Raw genomic sequence first — 27,394 nt, forward strand, 5'->3', positions numbered from 1 at the left:
ATGGCAAACCACTCCAGTATTTTTGTCAAGAAAACCCCAAATGGGGTCACAAAGTAGGACATGACTGAACAAATAACTATTTGCTGCCAAATAAAAAAAGTCTTCTAATTATGTTCTCTTTATTGGTGTTGGTATACTGATTCTAGCTTTTAAAAGCTTCCCCCCCACTTCATTCAGTCAAGCCAGTGTGAATAACCCAGGTAGCTTAAAAATAAAAAGCTCCTTGTCCCCTGGTACCTACATTGGTAGAAAGAGTTGACTACAGAAGATTCCAAATGAATCTCCATCTCTTTCCATAAAGCCAATAAATGGCAGCAAAAGAACTCAAATTCAAATCTTTAGTCTACAAGTACAGTTTGATCATACCATATTGTTCCTCAAAGGAATGGAGCCTGGAAAGAGATAGAAAGCTAAAAATTTTTATTTTTTTGGCCTTGTGACTGATATGGGTTAGGTTTCAATGTCAGAAGCTCATCTTTGCAATATTACAGCAGAAGAAGTTTTACTTCTAACCCAATACCCTCATTTCTCAAATAAGGAAGCTGAAACCTCTAGAGTCAAATAAGAGAGATGAAGATATTTGCCAAAGATTGGAAAATCCATGAGAAGCAGAGCTCAGACTGAAACACAGATCATTTTCCACGTATGGTTCTTTCCACTGGCCGTGCTCTAGTTACTCTTCAGTAACAATCATCATCTTTAGACATTAAGTTACACCCACTCCAAAGCCAAGTTCTTTATTTTAAGACCATAATTGGCCATTTGACATCCTACATGCTGAAATGGAAACAACATTGACTCTCCATCCTGAGCCAAAATTGCAGTGCGATCATCATCTCAAAATAGGTAGCTTAGTTTGGTCCCAATTTCAGAAATACTTCTTTAACTTATAGTAGAAATGAAGAATTGCAGGGGAATTTAAGAAAACAAAAACAAACCAAAACCTAAGATAAGTCATCTGTATAACATGAGATAAAAATCAGGCATTCAAGGATGTTAGGATAATGTCCTCAGCTTTGCATACTCTGGAGTCCTCAGAGAACCTGTATGATCAGAGAAACCCTTACAGAGTTCTAAGTAACATTAATGGAATTGTATGCCCACATGTACTGGAACCTATTCCTACCGGCTTAAAAAAGCATATTGTTGAATTTTCTGTCATTATTTAGACCTTGGTAATCAGGGTTTTAATTAAACTTTTTTGGTTTGGCCTAAACTTATGAAAATAATAAAGAAAATATTAATAATAGATTATATTTTAAAGTTTTTTTTTTTTGTAGTTGTATTTTATATATAATGGAATGCTGCTTGTTAACATTTATCAACCCACCGCTGGATCACAGGAACTCTCCTTCTGTACAAAACTACCTCTGTCTTTTAGAATGTCTCACCATCATTTATTCTTTCCATTACTTCCCAACTAACAGACCATAATCTTTCTCCAGTGTTTGTTTTTAATCTAATCTTCCTCTTAGTAAGTAGCTAGGTGTCATTGTGGATAAAGCACTGAACCTTGGAATCAGGAAGACTCATCCTCATGAGTTCAAATTCGGTCTCAGACACTATTAGCTGTGTGCCTGAGCAAATCACTTCAGGATGTTTCCTTAAGTTTACTCATTTGTAAAATGATCTGGAGAAGGAAATGGAAAGAGAAAATACACTTCAGTGTCTTTGCCAAGGAACTCCCAAATGGGGATATGAAGAACAACTGCTTTCCTCTAATTCAAAGCTTCTTTAAATTTTTTGTCATGGACCTTTTTGTCAGTCTGGTAAAGCTTATGGATAGACCCCTTCTCAGAATAATGTTTAAAAAAAAACATAAAATAAAGACATATAGCATTCCAACTTCATGGGTTCTCAGTTAAACACTCACTCAGAGTCCTTCCCTAGGAGTTCTGAATTTCCTTTGTTGAAGGAGATCAGCACCTAGTGTTCAGTGCCTTCTTACCCTGCTACATGAATATGCTCCTTCTATACTTTATCCAAAATTCCCAGCTCTGAAGTCATATTTTATCACTGGGAGAATCTTGCAAAGAGTTAATTAAATATTAGCTATTAGTACTCTTGATGACATTCTCCTCATCTTGTTGGTGCCAAAATGATGGACTTTAATGACAGTAAGCAGATATATAACCAATAGTGATGCTTACATTTATTTAACTTTACAGGCTAACAAAACAAAGTATTTTATACTTTACAAATACTTCAATGTTATGAGATAGATATTTGAAGTATTATTGTGTCAAGTCATTTCAGTCCTGTCCTGTCCTGTCTGACCCATTTAGGGTTTTCTTGGCAGATACTGGAATGGTTTGCTATTTCCTTCTCCAGTTCATTTCATAGATGAAGAAACTGAAGTAAACAGGCTTAAGAATCTTGCCAGGGTCAACCAATCAGTATGTGTCTGAAGATAGATTTGAATTCAGGTCCTCCTGGTTCCAAGGCCAGTACTCTGTTCATTGTGCCTCCTAGCTGCTTTAAAATATTTTAGCTTCATCTGAAGAAAAAGGAAACTAGGGCTCTGAAGTACTATGGAACTTGCTCAGAATCACTTGCTCACTAGTAAAGGATAGAACTGGATCTTGAAACCAGAGCAGTACCCTTTTTACTATATCACCCTGGAGTTTGCTTATGTCTTCAGGTGCAACACACTAGTCCCTAGTTCTCTAGGGACAAGTCAAATCATATAGCATTTGTTAAGTCCCTACTATATACCGAGGTTGGTGCCTTATAAGCCCTAAGGATACAAAGAAATACTAAAAAAACAAACAAACAAATAAAAAATGCCCAAAGCCAATTAGTCCCTGCTTTTGAAGAGCTCAAAGTCTAACAGATGAATATGAAAGTGAAATATGTGTTCCGCCTTTCTACTAAGTTATTTTTATGTCCTAAGATATTATAATGAAAGGGATAGGTTGATAAAAATTTCTGTATTTTGTTAATGCATGCTTATGAATCTTTTGTGTCCTTTTTCATTGAGAACTGAAGCAAAATTGATTGTTTGATCTTAGTGATATTTATAGACCCTAGTTAACCAAAAAAATCATAGTGGATGATGAAAAATGAGGTCAGGAAAGGGAACTAGAATAATATACTAGTGCCTTTTAGGGAATACATTGTCCATAAAAGGAGTAGGAGTTGGGGGAGTAGTAGTAGTAGTAGTCATAGTAGTAGAAGTAGTAATAGTAGTAGTAGTAATAGTAGTATTAATTGGAGTAATAGGAAGAGAAGGGGAGAAGTAGTCATCATGATAATAGTTTATATTTATATAGCATTGAATTTTCAAAGTGATAGACACACATATTATCTTAGTTCATCCTTAATACATCTCTATGAGATAGGAAGGGTAAGTTTTACAAAATCACTGAAATTTAGAATTGAAAAGATTTGACTCTATCTAATCCAACACTTACCTAAATGAGGTTCCATTATAATATACCTGTTATTGCTACTTAAAGACCTTTAATTTGGGGGAGACCTTTATCTGCTGAAGTAAACAACCTATCTTGCTTTTGGATAACTCTATTAGGAAATATTTTCATATATTACAACTAAATCTGTTTCTTTGCAATTTGCACCCATAAATCCTAGGTCTTCTCTCTGGAGCCAAAGAAAACAAATCTAGTTTCTTCTCTCTGTAGAATAGTTACAAACAGTAGAATATCATTATCATGTCATCCAAGATTCTTCTCTTCCCTACCTATCCTGAATATCATCAACATATCTTTTTAATAGCCCTGACTCAGGGATTTTCATCATTCAGGTTTTCTCAGGAATGTTCTCCAATTTACTAATACCCTTCTTTAACTGTACCCCTAAGAAGTGAACACAATATTCTAGACATTGTCTGACCCATAAAAAAGAAAGTGGCACTATCTCCTTATTCCTGCAAGCAGTGGCTCTCAAGACAGTCAGAGATCACAATAGCTTTTGTAGCCTTTATTATTATCCTTATTTTAGTTAAGCAAGATAGAATACAGTGGATGGTACAGTGGATAGGTTGCTGAGCTGGAATCATGGAGACTTATTTCTGAGTTCAAATCTGGCCTCAGCTACTTACTAGCTGCATGATCCGGGGCAAGTCACTTAATTTGCTTTGACTCAGTTCTTCATCTGCAAAATGATCCGGAGAATGAAGTGGAAAAGCTCTCCAGGATTGTTGCCAAGTAAATCCCAGAGAATGTCACAGAGAGTCAGATATGACACTGAAATAACTGAACAACTAATAGACTCACATCAAATAATATTCCCAGGGTAACCAAAATAATACTGTGGTAGCACTAGATTTCAGGCTCAGGGCTTATGGTATAGAGTCTAGTGCTCTGTTCACAATACCAATAAACATCAAAGGAGACATGGCATATGCTTGGTTGAGTAGTTTTAAGGCCATTTTGTCAACCTGACCATTTTATTGTTCTGGATCCAGTTTTTCATTTTCATTTCATCTGTTCTCTTTCTTAGTCTCTTTGAAATCATGGCAGAACTTGGACATCTCTTCAGCTCTCATTGATTCATCCATCATGAACTTTGATGTAGCCCATATCAGTTTGGATGGTTCCAGCAACTTTTCTGCTGCCAGAGACCTCTGCCTGTCAGGTAAGAAAATCTGCCTTTAGGCTTTTCAGAATATTGACTCTCAAACTACCTTGGGGTATGACCTTGTGTAAGAATCATTTGGGATTTTGAATATGGCACAATGATATCACTAGAAGGAACTGAACTCCCAAAATGAAAGACTAGCAGCCAAGGTTGTACATTGACATTTGGGCAACTAGTAGCACACTGGATAGAGTGTTGGACTTTTAATCAAAACGATATGGGTTCAAATTCAGCCTGAGATACCTACTAGTTTTGTGGTGCAAATCAAATCATTTATTCTTCCATCCTCACTTTCTCCATCTTTAGGAGAAAGTTGATAATTTAAGAGGAAGATAATTGTATAATTTAGTTTAGGAGGTTGTTATGAAGACTGAAAGAAATAATGCCTGTGTTATAAACCTTAAAGCATTATGGCAATACTAATTGTTGAATGCTAGAGAAGAACTTCTTGGAAAGCAAGAAGATCAAATCAATCAATACTTGAAGTAATTCTTACTATTCACTGAAAGGTCTGAAACTGAAGCTGCAGTTTAAATATTTAGCCATATAATGAGAAGATGGGATTCATTAGAAAAGATCCTGATGTTGGGAAAGATTGAAGGGAAAAGATGAATGAGACAGCAGAGAATGAGATGGATAGATAATGTCATGGAAGAAACAAACATGAACAGACTTTGGGAAATAGTGGAAGGTAGAAGGTTCTGGTGTGCTGTGGTCAAAGGGGTCACAAAAAGTTGGACATAACTGAATGACCAACAACAAGAATAACAACTTGTGGTTTTTGATGACAATGACAATGATAACAAAAATGATGATGATGATACACAGATTTATAGGAAATTAAGAAACTGATGGATCAATACAAAAGCATAGTGTCTTGCACATTTGAAAAAGGGGGAAAGAAGGGTTATTGGACTAATAATTTCACTGATATAGATTTTAGGCTACTACTTAGACTCTGTACCTTAGAGGCAGTTGCCTGTGGCCACTTGGAAGTTAAATGACCTACCTGGGTTTACATAGTCAGCCTGTATCAGAGGAGGGAATTAAACCCATTTTTTTTCCTGATTCTGAGATTGGTTCCCCACCTACTTTATTCACAATCCCAAACTGCCTCACTGATTTGCATAGTAGGTGCTTAGTAATGTTTACTGAATTGAATTATATTGAAAACCCCAGCAAGTAACTCTCTTGCAAGGTTCTCTTACCTGGATCTCAGTTTACTTCTCTGTAGAAAAGCAGACTAGATTCCTTCTTCTGGTCCTAAAATTCTGAATTCTAATATCCCTTCCAGAAGACCTGGATTCTGGTCCTCCCTCTGTCATGTACTTATGTGCAGGACATTGAGTAGGTCACTCCCATTCTCAGAGACTCAATTTCTTCCTCTTGTAAAATGGAGGAATTGCAGTAGACCTTATCTGACTTGATTAATTCCTGAGTCACCATACAATATCCTGACTTTTTCCACCTACCTATGTATTCTTGGTTCATTTTAAGATTTGGCTAAATTATATAAGAGGTTAGATGGTTTGTATGACAATTAAAATATGGCACTGGTAATGCACCTGATGAACATTACATATACATTGTCATGTGTATCTAATGAAATATATAATCCTGTATGATGTTAGAACAGTCAAAGGAAATGTTAAATTCAATTCAACAAATAATTGTTAATTACCTATAATATGCAAAACATATAGTATCTCACAGAGCCTTAATGGAAATAGAATAGAAATATTATTGAGATGCAAAAAGATTTGATAATAAATTAATCAGAAACAGAATGTATAACACTTTTAACCATTTCAAGGTTCTGAGGTTGTCATCAATATTCTAACATCACATTATTGTTGTACATAAACATTCTGGTTCCAAATTAATAAGTTATGTCTGTATTGTTATTTACTGTTTTGGCAAGAGCTTTCCTTTTACCAGCCCTGTGACATAGGGAACATTTTATACTCAAGGAAATTAATAGTCAGAGAGAGAATGTACCTTTGCTTCACTATTGTTTCATGGTGATAGAAATAGTTCTAGAGATGGGATCATGAAATCATGGTTTAAATCTTAGTTCTAACCTGCTTACTAACTATATGAGTGGGAATAAAAAATTTTAATCTATTTATGTGATAGACCTGATTTTATGGACAAAATGTTTTCCAAATGCTTCCAAACTTTAAAGTATGTGTGTGTGTGTGTGTGTGCGCACATACACATATATATTTATAAATATATATACTTATATATTTTATCATTTAAAATAATTTAATTATATTTTTATTTTATTTACACAAATACAAATTAACTGATTAAAAAATAGAATATGATAATTTATTTTTTACAATATAAAAATTTATTTTTATATAGAGATAGAGGTATATATCATGTTATAGTAGTCTCCTATTATATATGTAATATATTATACATGTAACATTATTAATGATAACATGCACTATGTGTTGTTAATACTATCAATGCTAATTAATATTATTACTGCCATTCTCATATTTTATAGCAGTACCCAAGGATATAGGGATCAACACATCCCTGTTTGATTTTTGTTCCTTAGCATTTCTCTACTGGACATTGTCCTCCTCTCACTATTCTCTCTCTTCTCTCCCAGAATGTTCCCAGAAGCCAGCCTGCCACATCACAACCCTAGAAGTCTGGCCCACATCTGTCCGCTGTGTGTTCTATCCAGATACCTACAGCTGCAGGCACGGTCTACAGGGGCACAGCTGCCGACTCTTGCTCCGAGAGGAGGCTACCTATATTTATAGGAAGAAAGGTAAACTAAGAATATTAGTAGATTCAAAGGATTGACCTGTAAGTCTACTGGATGAAGAGCGTGGTTGGGAACAGCAGGATGGGATGGTATTTTATTGTTGAATGGAAAATCTGATAAGCCTGGAGGACTTTATTTTCCCAAAGCATGAATAAAGTGATACTCATGAGGTTTTGTTTGAAGAGTAGCAAGAAAATATCTCCTCAACTACTGACTGGCATTCAAGGCCGTTCATAATCTGACTCCATCTCACCATGCAGGCTTAATTCATACTTCCTCCTTATGTATCCATATGTTCCAGTGTCTAAACTACTTTCTAGCCTCCATTCTTATCCTATGACTCCATGCCTAGAATAAACTATCTCTACCTCTTCCTTTTCTTCTATCTTCCTTTTTACTGATATAACTCTAGTTTGATTATTATTTTGTAGGTAATGGGAAATATACACATTTACTTTTGATTCAGTCTTCGTCTTCAAAAAGCTTTCAGTCTTGTAGAGGGATAATAATAATAGTAATATTGATGATGATGGGATTTGTATATCATTTTAAAGTTTGAAAAGTCACTTTACAAATGTTATCCCATGTTTATCCTCACAACAATCCTGGGAGGTAGGAACCATTATTATCTTCATTTTATAGATAGATAACATGAGACAGTCAGGGGACTTGCATAGAGTCACACACATAATAAATGTCTAAAGCTACATTTGAACTCAGATCATTCTGATTCAATATCCAGAGAGTTCTAGCTACTGTACTACCAATAAAATAAAACTGCAGCTAACTTATATTACTAACTGGGAGGATCAAAAATGGCTTCATGAAGATTACTGATCTTTGAGTTGGGCTTAAAAGAATAGGAAAACAAAATGTGGATCTGAAGGGAAGCACTCTCTGCTTCTACACTCCTAAAGCTGGAATTCAGATACCATTCTTCTCTTTAAGTGAGGTATGTATGATCCCTAGGAGAATACATTAGAATATTTTTTCCAATAGAGACTGCCCCTTAATCCATAATATAAACTTTCTTAAGTTGGAGACATCAGATTTCTGTAAAATCAAGCAATACATTTTTTATTTATACTGAATGTTCTTAATGAACTGTACAAAAGACATAGAATAATGTGGCACCATTAAGGAGATGTGACTTTAAAATAGTGTGGCCCAATCATGCAGTGATCAATCACATCTATTGAAGATTCTCTAGGTATTTTTAAAAAGTTACAACACAGAAGAAAGCTTCCATCATGGGGAGCAGCTGTTCTATGAAGGATCTGTGGAAGTGAATGAATAAATGAGTGGGGAAAAAAACATTTAATAAGCACTTACTATGTACAAGGTAGAGTGCTAATAGATGAATAAGAGTAACTTAGGATGAGTGAGGATCACTAGAACTTACCCTAGGGATAGACTATCCAAATAGAGATCTCTGATCCTTGAATGGATAAGAATTGGTTTCAAATGCAACAAAGGAACTTTACATCATTTTCAGGATGTGGGTTTTGTCATTGTTCAGTTATTTCACTCTTGTGAATCTCTCTGTGACCCCATTTTGGGTTTTCTTGGCTTAAATAATGGAGTGGTTTTCTATTTCCTTCTCCAGATCGTTTTTCAGATGAGGAAACTGGGGCAAATCAGATGAGGTGACCTGCTCAGGGTCACACAGCTAATAAAGGTCCATGACAGGATTCAAATTCAAATTTTCCAGAGTCCAGCATTCTATATTCTAGGTCACATAATAATTTTAGCATTTGTATAACATTTCAGGATTTTCAAAGCATTCTTACAAATATAATTTATTATTTATTATAACTTATAACAAGCTGAAGAGGTTGGTGTTGTAATTATTCCCATTTTAGGACAGAGTAACTTTCCCACAGTCACACGGTGACATACACCAATGACTAAAGCCATATTTAAATTCAGTTCTTCCAGAATACAGGTCCAGCACTCTGGTCACTGTGCCACCTAGTTACTATTGTTCAGTTATTTTTTTATTTTTAATTTTAAATCCAGTGCTACCAATGTCCTGTTAACACCTGCATTCCACACAGACCTTACAGCACTTATCACAGTTGTCAAAGGACAGAAATGCTCATCTAATATTTTTACATGTCTATTTGATATACACCAGATTAAGATTCACTTTGACAGCTCTGAAGGAAGTGATAATTAATGCTGTCTGTGGGAAATCAAATTTGCATCCTCTTAAAATTCTTAATTAAAAAAGTTAAAAGTTACCCTGTCATATTCTTCCTCTGTCAGATTCCAAAAAAGAACCAACTTCCCCTGGAACAGACCAGGCCTCCAGGGGTTGCGAGAGTCAGACAGTGCTCTCACATGGCGAATGCTTAGAAATCTCTTCGATTTTCAAGTCAAATAGGAAATCTTATGAAGGAGACAGAGGAGTAATAGTAACACCAAGAAATATACAAGTTATAGTGTGACCACTGGATCTTCCTAGTCCTTGAGTTGATGTTTCTGGTCATAGCTCAGGTTAATAACTTTTGAGACAGAAGAACAGATGGTGATCACTGAGTTACTGAGATGTTGGAAAACACAAGCCAATTAACAATGTTTCTGTAGTGTTTTACAATCTGCAAAACACTTTCCTCACAACACTCTGTAAGGTAACACTCTGTTAAAATTAACACTATTGTATTGTACTAAAGTAAGGCCTTGAACCATAAGGGAAAAAGGCTAGATTCTGATTAGGGAAACTGAGTTCGACTCGCAGTCCTACCATTTGCCACCTCTGGGATTGTCACTCACCCTCCCTTAGCCTCAGTTTCCTTGTCTGTAATAAAGAAACGGATTAGACTAGATGATCTTTCTGTCCCTTCCAACCCTAAAAACCATGATGATATGATCTAAGGCTCTCTCTCTTATGCCAAGTTATATGTCCATTAATTTATCAAATGATACTGAATTCCACTCAAGGAAGTTTTTAAGGCGTAGATAGTCATAAATGACATTATATAAAATGACCATAAAAGAAACAGGCTAAGCTTTCTGTGATTCATTCAATTCAATCCAACAATACCTCTATTGTATACACAGTGCTAGAAACCCCTTAGGGGAATAAAAAGTATGTCCTGGCCCCATAAAATTTCACAGAATAATTTCTGACCTGGAAAGAAACTTAGAGATCAGATTAGTTTAGCAGAGAAAGTATACATATTAGAACCAATAAGAGGATTATTGCAGCATCACATAGTATGTCCTTTAAAGAGAAAATCTTCACTTTGAAATGATTCTAATTAATTGTTGAAAAGTTTTTCTTTTGCCTTAAAATATTTCTTTGGACCTTCCACCCTAACTTACCCTAGTTCTGCCCTCTGGAGTTATGCAGAGCCAGCCTTCCACATGTCCAGGTGTTAGGATGTTTTCAAAATTAGAGTTGAATCAGATGTTTTCTAAAATACCTTCTAAGATTCCATCATTCAAAAGTATAGCATTTTTCTGTCACTAGATGTCAATAAAATAACAATTTGGGTGAAGTGTTTATTTTTGCCATTTTTCTACAGGTATCTCCATGCTAAACTCCACTAATGACACAGCCACAGTGTTCATTGCCACCCAAGGGACTCTGAAAGGCAGATCTGAGGCAGTTCGAGTAGGTGCTGAGTGGAAACGAATTGTCCAGTTTCTTGGAGTTCCATATGCAACCCCACCACTGGCACAAAAGCGATTTGGTGCACCAGAGTCATTTAACTGGACTGGCTCTTGGGAGGCCACTGTGCCACGGTAAGGGATTCCATTGGTGGGAAGCTTTGTGATTTTTTTTTTTTTGTTAAGAAGCTGGCACTCTATATCATAAATGTAATCATGTCACTCCTCTGCCTACGAACCACTCTATGACTCCCTTTGCCATCTGAGTAGAGTTTATGTTTTTCTGCCTGACAATCAGATTATCTACAATCTGTCCCTGCCCTGTGTAGTAAAAGAAATTGTAGCAGAGTAGTAAAAACACCACTTGGATCTAATGAGACAATGGAAGAAAAGCATTTTGCAATCATGATCGACACCCACAGGCCTGAAATGGGCAGCAGGATGGCACAGTGAATATTTTGGACCTGCAGTAAAGAACACTCATCTTCCTAAGTTCAAATCAAACCTCAAAAACTTACTGGCTGTGTGAGTATGAGTAAGTTACTTAACCCCACTTGACTAAGTTTCCTCATCTCTAAAATGAACCAGAAAAGGAAATGGCAAAGCTCTCCAGCAGCTTTGCCAAGAAAATTCTAAATGGGATCACAAAGAGCTGGATACAACTGAATAGTAATAATAATAATACCTGGAATGTCTCCCTTTCTGCCTTTAAACTCAAGCTCACACATGGCCATCTACATAAAGTCTACCCTAATTCTTTCTACTGTTAATGACTTCTGTCCTCAACTACCCCATATTTAACTCTTTTAGGATTATTTGCATTTATTATGTATATTTCCATTTATTATATATATGCACAGATATATGCACATTGTTTTCCCCAGCAGAATATGTAAACTTCTTGAGGACAGGAGGTTTCATCTTTTTATCTTCTTCTTCTATTGCCTATCTTCTATTGCCTAACATAGTACCTGACGTCAAGAAATTTCATTATTTCCCATTTCACATACTTCATATTGATTGATTGATTGATTACATACCTTGCTTTGCTTTCCTTTAACTCAGCTTTCTTTCAAATATATACAGTTAGTGACAGAAAGAATTGAATAAGATGGTGTGAATGGTTAAGATAAATAAATTGCTACTTGTTATTTGGTGATTAGTTATATCGAATTCTTTGTGATCTTATTTGGATTTTTTTTTTTTAGCAAAGACACTGGAATGATTTGCCATTTCCTTCTCAGTTCATTTTACAGATAAAGAAACTGACACAAATAGGAGTCAGTGTGTCTAAGACCAGATTTAGCAGGTCTTCTTGACCCAAGGCCTGGGATTATTCCACTGTGCCACTTTAGTTGCCCATATCTGGCACGTAATAGATATAAGATTTATAAAGTATGTTCGTATTTTATCTTCCTTGATCATTATAACCCTGTGCTGACAATTACTATTATAACCTCCTTTATAATAAGGGAATACAGGTTTAGAGAGGTCAACCAGGAAAAGGAAGGGCCTGAGTCAGGATTTGAACACAGACCTTCTGATCCTTTCAGACCAACCTGACTCTGTAGAAACGGCCAAATTACTCTGATGAACCCTGGATCTGCTTCTCTTTCACCTGCTTTGCCCATTGCTGTATTTCATTTGCATTCTAGCTGGTCAGCCAGGGGAATGAATATGCATGAAAATGCCTGCGAGACTTCAGTACAGAAAGACATTTCTGATTTCTGTCTCAAGTCTGTGGTTTGGAACGTGTTTGTACAAATGTTTAGAAGTGGCTTTTAAAAATAAAGGACCCCATGAAGTATTAATACTGGGTCTCTTTTCTCCATTAATTAGCAGTGGGGGATTGGATGTAGGGGTCAGTTGGATAAGAGGAAAGAGAGCCAGGAGACACTGAAGGTCATGAAAGTTAGTTTGAGTGTAATTCTGCATAAGGTAACTCAACCTGTGTCTTTAGGGCCAACTGTTGGCAGCCTGGATTTGGAAAGACTTCATCTTCCAGTGTCAGTGAAGACTGTTTGTACCTGAATGTGTTTGTTCCTCAAAACCTTGTGAGTATTAAATTCCTTGGATATTTGACATGTAAATGAGGCAGTGTTGAAAAATTACTTTCTTCTTGGGGCCAACAAGGTCAGGATTTCAGACTCAGTCTCCAAGTATTTTGATTAGTTTTCCTGTTCCCACGGTCATAACTCCAGCTAACCCTTGGTCAAATGCAGGTCAGGGTCAGAGTATGGGATTACATGGTACTAAATCATTCCTCTACTGTGAACACTAGTTACAGTATTTATGGCACCGTCATTATTCCATCTTCATGCAGGAAAAATAGTACTGTTTTCTGTATGTCATCTGAGACCCAGGCTCTAACTAACTCTGACTTCATATGAATTTCATTTAGTTTCCAAACAGAATAGAACAGGCTTTTTCTCACATTCTCTACATATCATCCCCCTCTCTCCTTCTACCTTGCTGTGCAAAGTAAAATCTCTTAATTAAAACTTAGGCATGGATGATGTTTTGGGATTTCCCAAAAATGAAAAGAGGAACCCCTTCAATAAAAAAGGTATTCAATGTACACAATTGTGGGTATCTAGGGAAGGACTGTTACATACTTCCTCTGCCACAAAACACATATTTAAAACACAGAAAACTCATAAACATTCACTGACAAATACTTAAAACATAAAACTGTAATTCTTCACTCCCATAATGTTATCCTGGGAGACTATGGGATTGCTGAGAAGATTTTACTTTCACCTCAGTCTGAATTTTTTAGAATAGTAACTCATGTAAGAATTTGTGGCCATATTCCCCAGTACTGCTTCCAGTACAATCAACACTTGATTTAATGACTGGGCTTGATTTAATGACTGAGTTAATGAAATAACCATAATATGGCCTGGAAAAATGTCTTTCGTGATCTCTATTTGGCTACTTGTGATTAAGGAGAGAAACAAAAAGAGGGAGGCAGCTAGGCTGTTGAGGCCCAAACTTTGATTTATTTAGGCAAGCACATGTTCTCTTTGTTGTGTGCTAGTGATGGTCAAAGTTCCTGCCAGAAGAAGGAAGAGAAATCGTTTCCATGTCATTGCCTTTCCCTGTGCTGGAAGTTCAAGAGACAGTAGTCAGAGGGCAGAGAGAAAAAAGAGGACTTTGGTCTTCTCTTATGAAATATACAGAACAATTTAATCTCTTTAATCCACCTGCCAGTCATTTTTTAAATTTTTTTTTTAATTTAAAATTTTATTTTTTTTTTTAGCTTTTTATTTACAAGTTATATGCATGGGTACTTTTGCAGCATTGACAATTGCCAAACCTTTTGTTCCAATTTTTCCCCTTCTTCCCCCCCCACTCCCTCTCCAGATGGCAGGTTGACCAATACATGTCACAGAGTCCTCAAACTATGGCCAGGCTATGAAGTTTCTTTATTTCTATTATTAAAAACAAAGTTTTTGCTTTTACTATAGTCCGGCCCTCCAACAGTTTGAGGGACAATGAACTGGCCCCCTATTTAAAAAGTTTTAGGACCCTTGTTAGAGGACAAATTAAATACAAAATAAGTATACATGTCCAAACCATTATTTTGCTGTACAAAAAGAATCAGACTCCAAAATATTGTACAGTTAGCCTGTGAAGGAAATAAAAAATGCAGGTGTGCAAAAATATAGGGATTGGGAATTTGATGTAATAGTTCTTAGTCATCTCCCAGAGTTCTTTCATTGGGTGTAACTGGTTCAGTTCATTACTGCTCCATTAGAACTGATTTGGTTCATCTCATTGTTGAAGATCTGCCAGTCATTTTTTAACAAAGCAACCCAATTACAGGGACCCAGTAAGGGATCACTGTACAGCAGATCACAGATCCATGGGACTAATAAGGGATTATTGCTCCATCATCACAGAAAACAAGACCTTTGGCACTAAGCCATGGGGCTTGATTTTCTCATGAACCACAGCTTACATTCTCAGTTGCACGGGTTTTGCAGATCAGGGAAGCTCCCCAACCATTCCTAAAACATCTATAATGTTCATTTAGTAGGGATAGTATCCTATTCTAGGGGAGTGGAATATAGCCTTCTATGTACTGACTTCAGTACATATACAATGTACTTGTAATATATATATATATATATTATATATTATATAATATATGCAATATATATGCAATAATATTCAATATACTGGTGATTTCTTTTATTGGAAAAAAAGCAAGGTATTATGGGGTATTAAAAATGGCATTACACACCCTGAAAATTTAACGATCTAAATTTGGATTGAGCTGGCTCTAGCATATCTTTGCATCTAATTCTAACCTTCTGTGAATGTGTATGAACAATAATAGATAAAATTTATTACTTAATTGATGGTGCTGGACTAGGAAGTGGTGACCATTGTCATAAGTATGCTTGCAATAAAATCACTATTTTTGGATTTCGCCAACTTAATTAGTGTACTCTGCCTTGGGTGAATGACTCTTCCATTCTCCCCGGTGAGTTTCACTTCACCTCCAAGGACCTGGATCAAAGAAGCTCTGTGGCATCTTTAGTGGGTGGATTATTGCTCTCCGTCATCCAAGTTAAATGGAGATGGTATTAACAATCAGAGTGAGAGCAATGTCAAAAGAGTGTCCACAGTCTGGAACTATTTGCCCTAAAAGGCTTCTGACCTGAGTTGCTTGCATGCAGCTGAGAGCTGACTGACTCATTGCTTTTACCTTCTTCACTCTCCATTCCCATCTGCTTCATTTCTATTCATTGGTAACAAGGCAAGCATTTTCTTTTGCTGATTCAGAAGAAAAAAATAGGAGATTCAAAAAAAGAGTGATTCATGCATATTGATGTTTTCCTACAGCTAAAGAATTCCAGATCTTTGTGTTTTCCCAAGTGAAACTTAATCGAGAACACCCTTTAGTTTGGGTGGGTGGGGAGCTTGGCACTAAATAATTAATCTACTCGTGTGAGTATAAATGTGTGTGGAGGCAGGGCAGTTGGGTGCTGCAGTGGATAGAGTGTTGCCCCTGAAATCAAGACAACTTGAATTTAAATCTAGCCTCAGATATTTCCTAGCTGAGTGACTATGTGTAAGTCATTTAACTTTGAATGCTTTTTGATTCCTCATCTGTAAAATAAGTTAGAAAAGAAAATGGCAAACACTTCAGTATCTTTGCCAAGAAAACACCAAATGGGGTGAGAAAGAATCAGACACATTTAATCTATTAAACAACAACAACAAATACATACAAGTATACATATATACATATGTATAAATAATACATAGCTGTATTATTTGCTTGTATTAAAAAATCAGTTCTTCCAGTTTCCTTTTGGGGATGTAGGGAACATGGTCATTATGTTTTGTATGTGTATTATGTATAGACTTTTTGCAGGTCATGAAACAGGTTCAGACATGGGAAGGGATTTGCCTTTTTGGGTATTTTTGGGTAAGTAAAAGAGCCAGAATTTGAATGCAGATATTATAACTTGAGGCCCAATCTTCCTTCCAGTCTACATTATAGTTCTCTTGCACCATTAGGAACTAAATAAAAAGATCTCTTAAGAACTCTTTTGACTTTGATATATTAGAACTCTATGTATTAACCTCTCATTAATCATTATTTGCTGCCTATCTGATAAAGAAAAACTGATAACATATCAAGGGTTAGAGTTCCTAAAATTAGGATGGTGAGTGAAAAGTCCTATCTCAGGGCCACACTAAATAGAAACAGTCTTTCTAGATAAGGAATAAAAACATATGAACCCAATTTGCACACTTGAAGCTGAGCCAAGTGTCAGATATCCTTTCTCTATCAGAGCTAAAAAAAAATCTTTCTCTCTCTTTTTCAGGGTCAGAATGCATCAGTGCTAGTGTTTTTCCACAACAGTGGTGAAAATGGTGGAAGAAGGAAGCAACTAGACCTGGAAGGATCTTTCCTTGCTGCAGTTGGAGATATTATTGTAGTCACTGCAAACTACCGAGTTGGCATTTTTGGCTTCCTGAGCACTGGTGAGTTGAATTCATTCATTGAATCGTGATTCAACAAATATTTATTAGGTGCCTACTGCATTCATTTGTGTGCGTTCTATTTCCTAAGTATTAGAGAATAACAATTAGCTGTGATTTCTTAATAATTCAACAAGTACCTATTCTCTGCTAGATGAAATATTTAAAAACATGATTCCTGCCCAGAGGTTATAGTCTAAAGAGAAATGGAACATAGACACAATTAAAAATAGCATAAGACAAAATATTAAGCACTATAAGAGAGAAAATAATTCAGTGGTTTGGAGGAGGGAGAGATGATCTTTGTTGGCAAAAGATATTTCCTTATGTGCATTTAACAAATTTCCACCCAACATCATCCTCTTACCTGTCTGGGAAAACAGTTCTGCTTCCTTGCATAACAATCTGGGGCAGGCCCAGATTGTTTAGCTTATTCTAGAAAATCTCCAGTGACATAGATATCATAGGTTTCCAGCAAAAATAATTCTACTGTTTGCCTTCTGAAGAGGCCTTTTAGTGATGAAGAGACACTCTGGGGCAGCACGATGTAGTGGAATCCAAAAGACTTATGTTTGTATCCCAGCTCTGTCTGAGGCAAGTCATTTTATCTCCTTTAGCTTCTGCATTCTTATCTATCAAAAGAGAATCACAATAATTGCACTGCTTACCCTCACGGTCCCCTAAACACACACACACACACACACACACACACACACACACACACACACATTTGGGTTCACAGAAGACTATATAGAGAGTTGAAGGACCTGAAGGACCTTGTGCCAAGGTTGTTTTTCTGGTCATAGCTTTCAGACAGTTTAACTATTCTTTTATTTTCTTTTTTTGAGTTGTTGTCCAGATCTATTGTTTTTTCCTATAAACTATTTCACCTTCTGTTCCCTTGCCAAATACTAATTTCCAAAGAATTATTATCTTCTATAAGATTCTGTATCTTCTTTTCTCGAGATCCAGTTGTCTTACTTTTGTACATGAAAAAACTAAGACCCAAGATGGTCACATGTCTCACTCATGTCCAGGGCTAAGATTCCACCTTAGATGTTGACTCCAAACTTACCATTTTTCTTATCACCCAGAAGGGCTCTGCAAATCTTGAAAAGAAAATGTCTTCTCCTCCTGGCTTCATTGCTTTTCTTCAAGTCTCATTTACATCCCTTCCCTCTGCAAAAAACTTTTCCTGATCTTCCATAATGGTAATGGTAGTCACTTCCTTTTGATATTGCCTCCAACTTAAACTGTAACTGAATTGAACACAATTGCTTTCATTTTATCTTCTCCATTTGTGAGCTCCCTAAGGGAAGGTTATCATAGTGACTGGCATAAAGTAGATTCTTTAAATGCTTTTCTTAACTGTACTAATGAAATCACCAGTGCAGTCCCGCTCTCTAGTTTTTTACATATGTGTTCAGCCTTTTATATTTAACAAAATATGGTTTCATACATTTATGGATTGTTAATAGTGGAAGGGACTTTAGAAGTATTCTAAACTCCTCTTTACAAAGGAGAAAACTGAGGGTTAGAGGATGGAATAATTTGTCCAAAATCATATGATTCTCTAATTCAGATATCCTGACTTCAAAATCAGTACTCTCAATCTACCTCAGTTTCCTAATTTGTAAAACAGAAGCGGGTGGTGATAGACTTTTCCAACTCTAACAATATATTACTGAATAAAACCAAACTCTGTTTAAATCAGATACTGTTTAAATCAGATTGAACACAGTAGTTTTCAATACTACTCATAGTCTTAGACAAGGAATTTTCCTCTAGTGTACAGTAAAATAAAGATCTATGTAATAAATCTATCATGTGCTGAACAACAAACTGTATCCATCTAACACCATGATAAGACCGTTGAATGTGAAGGAGTGAGATGAATGGATAAAGAGAATCAACAACTAGGAAAGAGCTGTAATATTCCATACATTAGATGATTCAGTAGATAGAGTTCTGGGCTTAGAGTCAAAAAGAACTGAATTCAGATTTAGCCTCAGATACTAGCTTTTTGAGTTTAGGCAAATCACTTAATTCATTTTGCTTAATCTACTGGAGAAGGAAATGGCAAATCACTTCATTATCCTTACCAAGAAAAACTAAGGACAGCATTGACATGTTGTGTTCCATAAGGTTACAAAGAGTCAGACATGATTGAACAATAAATATGTATATGTGTGCATACACACACACAAACATATACATATATATGTATACACACACACACATATATGCTTGTTTTATGCATTTAAAATATTATTCTAAAAAGGGGTTCATTGACTTCATCAGATTGACAAAGAAGTCCATGGAACAAGAAAGGTTAAGAAGTCCTGGTATAATCTAGCCTTCAAATACTTTCTATGGTATCCCTGACAGGGATTCATTTAGTATGCATATTCTGAAATGGATAGATAGAAATAGGGAAATAGATGTTAGAAATATATAATTTATATATATTATATATATATATTATAAATGATTATGGTTATAGTTACATATGTGTATATTTATGTATTTTTTATTCATTTAAAAACATTATTCTGAGAGAAGGCCCATAGGTTTTATGAGATTGCCTTTGGGGTCTACAATACAAAAAATAGTTAATTTTGCTCTAGGAAAAATAGAAGTTGCAAAAAGGAAAAGATACAAGTGGACTTGAGTAGCCAGGAGAGGCTTTCTGAAAGATGAGGTCTTCAAGAATGAGTAGGATTTTGAAAGAAAAAGAGTAATGATATAACTGGCATTAAAAGCCAAGTCCAACTCCTCCTTCAAGTATTTACCAGCTGTATGGTCATAAGAAAATCAATGAAACTCTCAGAGTCTTGGTTTTTACACCTGTAGAATGAGGATTTCAACACTTGTACTGCATATTTCATAGGATTGTTATTTATAAAGAGCTTTATTTGCAATAGAAATGGGAATTGTAATAGTCACTAGTCAATTAACATTTACTATAGGTTTATTATGAGCCAGGTTTCAGGTTAGCGCTAATAGTACTAAGAGCAACAGTTACTATTTATTGTTTTTGAGAGTTAGGGGGTTGCAGGTGTCAGGGAAGAAGCTGCAAGACCTGAATGGAGAGCTATATTCCAGCTATGCCTTGATTTGTGACCCTAAGTCAGTCCCTTAATGTATCAGCCCCACAGACAATATTCTAAGACTACAAGTTCAGGCAGTTCTTCACCTTGGAGTGCCTGTGACATCACTGGTCCAATCTGGACCCTATCATTATTATTATTAGGAAGAAAATAAGAGAACAGCATGAACCAAGGCTCCCAGAAATTAAGGAAGAGAATAACACATTGAGGAAACAATAAATAGAAGAGACTGGGTACAGCAGAGATGTATGTGCTAAAAAGCAATAAGAAGTTGAACTGGGGAAGCAACTTGGTTTAATAGTGAAATAAGAGCTAAACAGAAGACTTAATGTTGAGTCCTAAGGCTGCCATTTTGTGACCTTGTGAACATTACTCAATTTTTCTTGGTCCCGATTTCTTTCTTATAAATTGAAGAGAAGGGGCTGGATTAGAGGTGTAAGAAATCGTGAAAGTCAGGCAGAAGAGTTCAGACTTAACATAGTAGATTATAGAGAGCCATTTTAAATTCTTGAGCAGGTGAGGCAGACAATATCTGTAAAAAGTACATACCACTTGTGTCTTCTGCTTTAAAGGGTTCATGATAAATAGGACATCCCTATTGTAATGAGGGAATTGTATAGCTTCACTTCCACTCCACTGATTTTTCTATCATTCTGCCCTCTATTTAACCTCTAAATTTCTTCCACTTAAGGAAGCTAACAGCATGGGTTTCAGGAAGGCTCGCTGATAGGCACACTAATAGCTTCTCCAGTGAGAGAGCAAGTAAAAGGCACTTGAAGAAATTCTGAAATTATCTCTGAACAGACAAGTTATTCATTTTATTAGTGCTGTTTTAAGTGAACAGCGGGAAATGTCATTTTGGGATTCAGATTTTAGTAGGCACTAGCTTCCCACTGTGCAGTTCGTTGTTTTCATGAAGTGGGAATGGAGCATGGGATGCCTACTGTGTTTATCTCCTGCCTCATACTCATTCCTGGAGCATTGTTTTACCTGGCCTCTGCCTCTGGTGAAACCCTGAGCCAAGATGTCCTAACATAGAACTCCCCTAGAGCCATACCAATCTTTTTTAGGTTTTAGGAACTCAGGAAGGCTTTCAGACTCCCAACAGGTATTCCTTTGACCCACTACTGGGTTCTGAGTATCACATTTATACCTCTGGAGAAACATAAATAAATAAAAAACACACTTGCTGATCTAAGATAGTTACAATCTAGTTCAGAAGACAGCACATCAACACAATGAATTAAGACTAATAATAGGAAAAGTTTTGGAGGGAATGTTATATAGTGAAAAGAATACTAAATTTGCATTTATAAGATAGACCAAAGCCTCTCTTGAGCCAAGATTTCTGTAATTGGAAAAGAAGGAGATTGGATGAATTGATTTTACAACTTAATCCAGCTTCAAATCTAATGATTATAGCGCTACCTTTTCCCCCACTGGTTTCCTTTGCTACTGAATAAGGCCATTTAAAAAATATTCCAGAGCTATTTGTCTGGTTTTTTATTCATTCATTCATCCAACTCAAAAGTAGAGTCAAATCATCCCATGTTCTCATTCTACCCAGGCTTCATGCCCACATATCCTCACATGCTCCTTCCCCATCATCCCAACCTCCTGTCTCTACTATTCTCCAAAGCCAGGAATGTTTGGTTTCATCTCTAATATTTCATTTATAATTATCCCACCAGTTTCTTTCTTCCCTGAGCCCTATCTCTCCTTAATGCAGAAATGAATAATCATTATATTAGAAAAAACTTACATTTAGTATAACATGCTTTATAATGGAATATCTCCAACAACGGGACAGCTGAAGAGTGCAAAGGCTTGAGTGCTGGGTTTGGAGCAAGACTCATCTTCCTGAATTCTACTATCACTTCAAACTGTATGGCCCAAGCAAGTCACCTAACCCTATTTGCCTCAGCTTCCTTATCTGTAAAATGAGTTGGAGAAGGAAATGGAAAACCACTCCATGATCTATGCCAAGAAAATCCCAGAGTCATGAAGAGTGAGATGTGATTGAAATGACTGAACAATAACAACAGCAAAAATAGGATTCTGTGTCTTAAAGTCTTCTCACGGCAGTCAATTTACTACCTTACAAAAATATTTTATTATACCTTTAGATCACCCTAATAATTAGAATGTTTTTTTTATGTTAAATAAAAATCTCTTTCAATAATTTATGCCCGATTGTTCTAACCTTACTGTCAGGGGCCAAGCAAAAGAATGAATGAATGACAAGACATTCATTGTGTTAATTAAGTGCTAAGTGCCAGGGATACAAATAGAAAAGCAAGATAGTCTGATCCTTCCTCTGTATGACAATTTCAAATATTTGAAGACTTTTATCATACTCTACTCTCTGATTTTCTCTTCCCTACATGAAACACCTCCTGTTCCTTCTGTAAGATAAAGAAGCATCAATCACAACAGTTGGTTTCAAGAATCAAATAAGATAATATATGTAAAACACTATGCAAACCTTAAAGTATTATATAAATATGTTGTTGTTGTTCTTATTTAATTTTTCTCATTTTTATGTTCAATGGAGATGGGTAGAAATGGCCCTGAGGCCAATTTTGTTATTGTTATAATCATTATTGTTACAATTGTTATGCAATTATTCCTTGACTATCATGTTCTTTAATTCCTATGTCCTTCTGGTTACTGTCTTTTAGACTAACTCCAGCTTGGACCCATTCATCTAGCTATTGTTTGTTAAGATGGAATACAATGAAAATATCACCTTCTATAGTCTAGATTCAATACTTTCAAATCCATGACTTTGTTATTGTAGACACTATCTCCCTTTCTCCATTACAGATCCAAACTCATTAGATTTTTTCTGAGTTGTTTGGTATCATCCTATAAGCACCTAGTGGTGCATCTCTCCAAATTTACCTAAATCAATCCTCAGATAACAGTCATACACTCTGTTATTTGGCTCTGTTCTCAATATCTTTTCAGCTTGGCAAGCCCTATCAAAACTTACACGCTACTGGAATAGTCTTCAAGAATACAATATTACCTCTATTTTATGAGAAGATATCAGATTAGGACTTGAGTAAAGGACTTCTATTAATGCAGTCTGTGATTGCATTAGGAGCAACTAGATGATTAAGTAGACAGAATGCTAGATCTGGAGTCAGAAAGACCTGAATTCAAATCCAACCTCTAAAACTCAATAGCAGGCTAAATCACTTAACTTGTTTGCTTTAATCCACTGGAAAAGGAAATGGCAGACCACTCCAGTGTTTGGACCAAGAAAACCCCATGGACATTGTAGCCCTTGAATCAGAAACAATTGAATGACAACAAATTGTATTTGTTTCTTTGGCTAACATGCTGCGTTATTTACTCACACTGAATTTTTAGTCCCCTAAGACTACCACATTTTACTACTAATGATAATCAGAGATAACTGACATTTATGATATACTTTAAATCCACAAAGTATTTTTTGAAGCTCAAAATAGTAGCAACAACTAACATTAAGAGAGTACTTATTTGGTTCTTGCAACAAACTTCTAAGGTAACAGTATCTTCATTTTACAGATATGAAAACAAAGGCTTGATAAAGTTAAATTGTTTGTCCATGGGAATATAGTTTTAAAATGTTCAAACTGAGATTTGAATCCAGCTCCTTCCAGATCTCAAGCCCAGTGATCCTTCCAGTATAACATGTCCCTTCTCTCCATTTCCTGATCTTGCAGAGCTGATCAAGGATAGGAGGCTACTGGTACCACATATAAGCCTATGCCATGAAAAATTTTGTCTTCTAGGTTCTAGTGAGGCCAGTGGAAACTGGGGCTTGTTGGATCAAGTTGCTGCTCTGAATTGGGTACAGGCTCACATTACCAGCTTTGGTGGAAATCCCCAACGAGTGACTGTGGCAGCAAATCGAGGTGGTGCTGACATCACTAGCCTTCACCTTCTGACAACCACTGCCAATTCTAGACTCTTCAAAAGAGCAATATTGATGGTGAGTACTATTTTTACTCTTTGACCTCAGTCTCAACGTCTAATCCTTGGTCTCTCAGATCTTTATCTGACTAAAGAAAATTGATTTAAACTATGAAGGTTTGGGGGAGAAGGTGTGAGGTAAGAGGAAAAGAAGGGTAGTTGTTTCCTTGACTGAAGTGGCATTTATTAAGTGATGGATGTGAAATGGTCTTCTAGATCATATGATTCAGAGGATACTTTAGGGCTCCCCTGAAAATACAATTTTTTTCTCACTGTCCTGCTTGAAATTCCTACCCTTAATTAGATTTCAATATAATTGGTTTCTTTTGTAATTCTAAATGTTTTATTGCATGCATTTAAAAACATATTTCTGAGATTTCCATAGACTTCTCCAGACTTCCAAAAAAATATGACAAAAAAAAGATTTAAGGATCCTTACACTAAAGGGATTAGTTTAGTGGCAAATCTAATGAAAGCCACCTTCATAGAGTAATGTAATGAATTTTAAAGGAATGTATTGGGGGGAAAGGTCATGAACATAGCAGGGTAATTTCTAGCTACAAGGTGCTCCATAGAGATAGAAGATACACTGGAGCTTTCAGGGGACTATTAGACTATCAGAAAGATACACCCAAGCCATCAGACATAAGAGGATTAGATACTGAGGTTTTCATCTGATTCTGGTTTTGTACTTTGTTCTCAAAAACAACCAAAATGACATCACTATGTTAGAGTCAAGTTAATGTGTCTAACTGTGGCTGATCAGATCAATACGAGTACAGAATGCTCTATCACAATCAAACACAAATAGTCCCTATGAATGTTTGGGGTAGATTCTTTTATTTGTTCATCTTGTGTTTCTTCTGAGTTAATTCAATTCTGCTTTGCTCGTAGACTATAGTAACTTCTGTAATGAGGGCAAGCCATGCTGGGTGATTCTGTGCCAGTGTCTCCCATATCATAAGTCAATTCTAAAGTTCTTAAGAAAGTCCTTAAGAATGTTCTTATATTGCTTTTTCTCATCACTTTGTGAATGCTTGTCCTGTGTGAGTTTTTCACAAAGTAGCCTTTTTAACAAATGTACATTTGGCATTCAAACAATGCAGCCAGTCTAAAAGAGTTGCACTCTCTGCCAATAGAGTCTGAATGCTTGATGGTGTTAGTAAACACAATAAAACTTCATGGGTATACACTTGCAGCAAACACTGTCATTTAATAGATTGTATGATTTTAAGGAGAAAAGACAGACAGGATGTGAGAGTGGCAAAATCAATGTGTGGTACAGAGTGCTGGACTGATCATAGACTTATCCTTTCCAAGCTGAATATTCATATTTAACAAAAGAAGAGACCTGGAGGCAAAAAGACTACCGAAATAATGTCAACAGATTAGAGCATATTCCCTCTCTGAGAAGGAACAGTTTGCTGCTAACTTGGAGGATAAATTGAGCCAACACACAGTTAACAACAGCAGAACAATAAAAATGTAAGCAGCTTTCAGAGGTTTGGTATATAGCAAATTTGGTACTCATCTGGGTCAGAACACTCTCAAACATCAAGCTAGTTTGATGAAAATGATGGGAAAATTCAGAACTTCACAAGTTGTACTAGAAGAATAGTTTACCTATCTCTAAGAAGGTATTCAATGCCATTGAAAGTAAAATAAAATAAAATAAAGTACAATTAAAATTTAGAGATGCAGGATTCTTGGCTCAGTAAAAAGGCAGATAGAATTCAGTTTTATGCTGACAGTAACAATCCAAAGTTCTTTTTTAGTTTTCTGAAAGTTATTTGTGGGCCAAAGTGCATCTCAACTACTCAGTACTGATGGAGCCACATTGATTAGTGAAAAAGGCATGATCCTTGAGAAATGGGCTGAATATTTTCATAGTGTTCTCAACAGGCCATCATCAGATTTTCATATTCATTGAAAAAAGGAAGAGTGAAGAAGCATTGTTCAAGAAGAACTGCTTTATCTACTCACTAGCTTCATGAGCCTAGGCCATTCATTCAACAATATTAGTTTTCTTCCCTGTAAATGGAGTTAATAATTGCTCTTACTTCAGAGGGTTGCTTGTAAGGACTAAATGTGTATATGTCTATATATGTATAAGTATGTGTGTGTATCACTGTAAATCTTAAAGTACCTCATAAATTTTAGTTGTTTTGCTATTTTTCAGTCATTTCAATCACATCTAACTCTTCATGACCTCATTTGAGGTTTTCTTGGTAGAATGGTTTGCTATTTCTTTTTTCAACTCATTTTGCAGATGAGAAAACTGACAAACAGGTTTAAGTGACTTGGCCAGAATTATACAACTAGGAGTTGTCTGATATAGAATTTAAATTTATATATTCCTATCTCCTAGCCTGTCCCTCTATCCACTTAGCTTCTGTTCCATTGCTAATGGCTATATTCCATTCTGACTGGCCTTCTTTTAGATCCATGCCCTTGTTTGTGAGAAACACAAACTCTTTCTTACAGCCCATAGAGACACCCTCAGAATGACTTGATGGATGGAAAATCAGTCAGTGACATCACGAAGAACCATGGTAGTATAATAAGAATTAAGAGTCAGAGGAGTTCAAACTTTAGCCCTCACCTCTATTACTTCTGACTTATATACCTTAGACAAATCATTTCAACCCATTTCTAAAATGTGATTAAAGTGGGTTTAAAGTAGGATTGGAATCCATTTCCTCAAAATATCTGTCCCGATCTAAAGTCTATGATCAATGAAATAGAGATTTCAGAACCAGATCTAAAGCACGGGCATCCTTGAGAAGAGGCTTTTCTTAACACTGCCACTAAGTCTTGAGAGAAGGACTTTTAAGACTGTATAAACATCAGTACCTTTTATACCCTCAGCTCTATGCTAGGAATTGACAAATTGGATAGGACATCTTGAACTTTAAGTTTTTCCAGCCCCCTTCATCTCTACCCTTTATAAATCAGGCATTCACCAGGACAACAGAGGCCTTTCTTTCTAAACTCTCATTTGATGGTTCCAGAAGGAGGCTTTTCTTTTTGTCTGTAGGTGGTTGGGGAATTTCATTTAATAATCTAATGACAGTGGTGCTTAAAAAGATATATACTCATCTGTTTTATCTATTTAACAACAGTTATTAATAGATCAGTGCAAATAGTTATTAACACAGAAATGAAATCATTTATAGTGAAAAGGATAAAAATCATTGAACATATTAATAGTTGCCTTTTCCAGGCAACAGATTTTTTGGGGAAAAAAGGAAGAAAATTGGTAGTAAATTTCTATGACTAATTCTCAACTCTTTATGAGGAATTTGGACCTTAA

At 35.9% G+C, this 27,394-nt stretch overlaps 1 protein-coding gene across 1 annotated transcript in view; it reads left to right on the forward strand.

Moving 5' to 3' along the window:
• Positions 1 to 27,394, forward strand: part of TG (thyroglobulin) — a 359,469-nt gene that overhangs the window by 187,430 nt on the left and 144,645 nt on the right. Inside the window, exons 36-41 of the mRNA XM_051971107.1 lie at positions 4,462 to 4,596; positions 7,226 to 7,390; positions 10,918 to 11,137; positions 12,963 to 13,056; positions 16,849 to 17,008; positions 23,901 to 24,100. Of these exons, the coding sequence (XP_051827067.1) occupies positions 4,462 to 4,596; positions 7,226 to 7,390; positions 10,918 to 11,137; positions 12,963 to 13,056; positions 16,849 to 17,008; positions 23,901 to 24,100 (974 nt within the window). The remainder of the gene's footprint in view (positions 1 to 4,461; positions 4,597 to 7,225; positions 7,391 to 10,917; positions 11,138 to 12,962; positions 13,057 to 16,848; positions 17,009 to 23,900; positions 24,101 to 27,394) is intronic.

This window comes from Antechinus flavipes, chromosome 1 (assembly GCF_016432865.1).
Source record: "Antechinus flavipes isolate AdamAnt ecotype Samford, QLD, Australia chromosome 1, AdamAnt_v2, whole genome shotgun sequence".
Classification (NCBI taxonomy): Eukaryota; Metazoa; Chordata; class Mammalia; order Dasyuromorphia; family Dasyuridae; genus Antechinus; species Antechinus flavipes.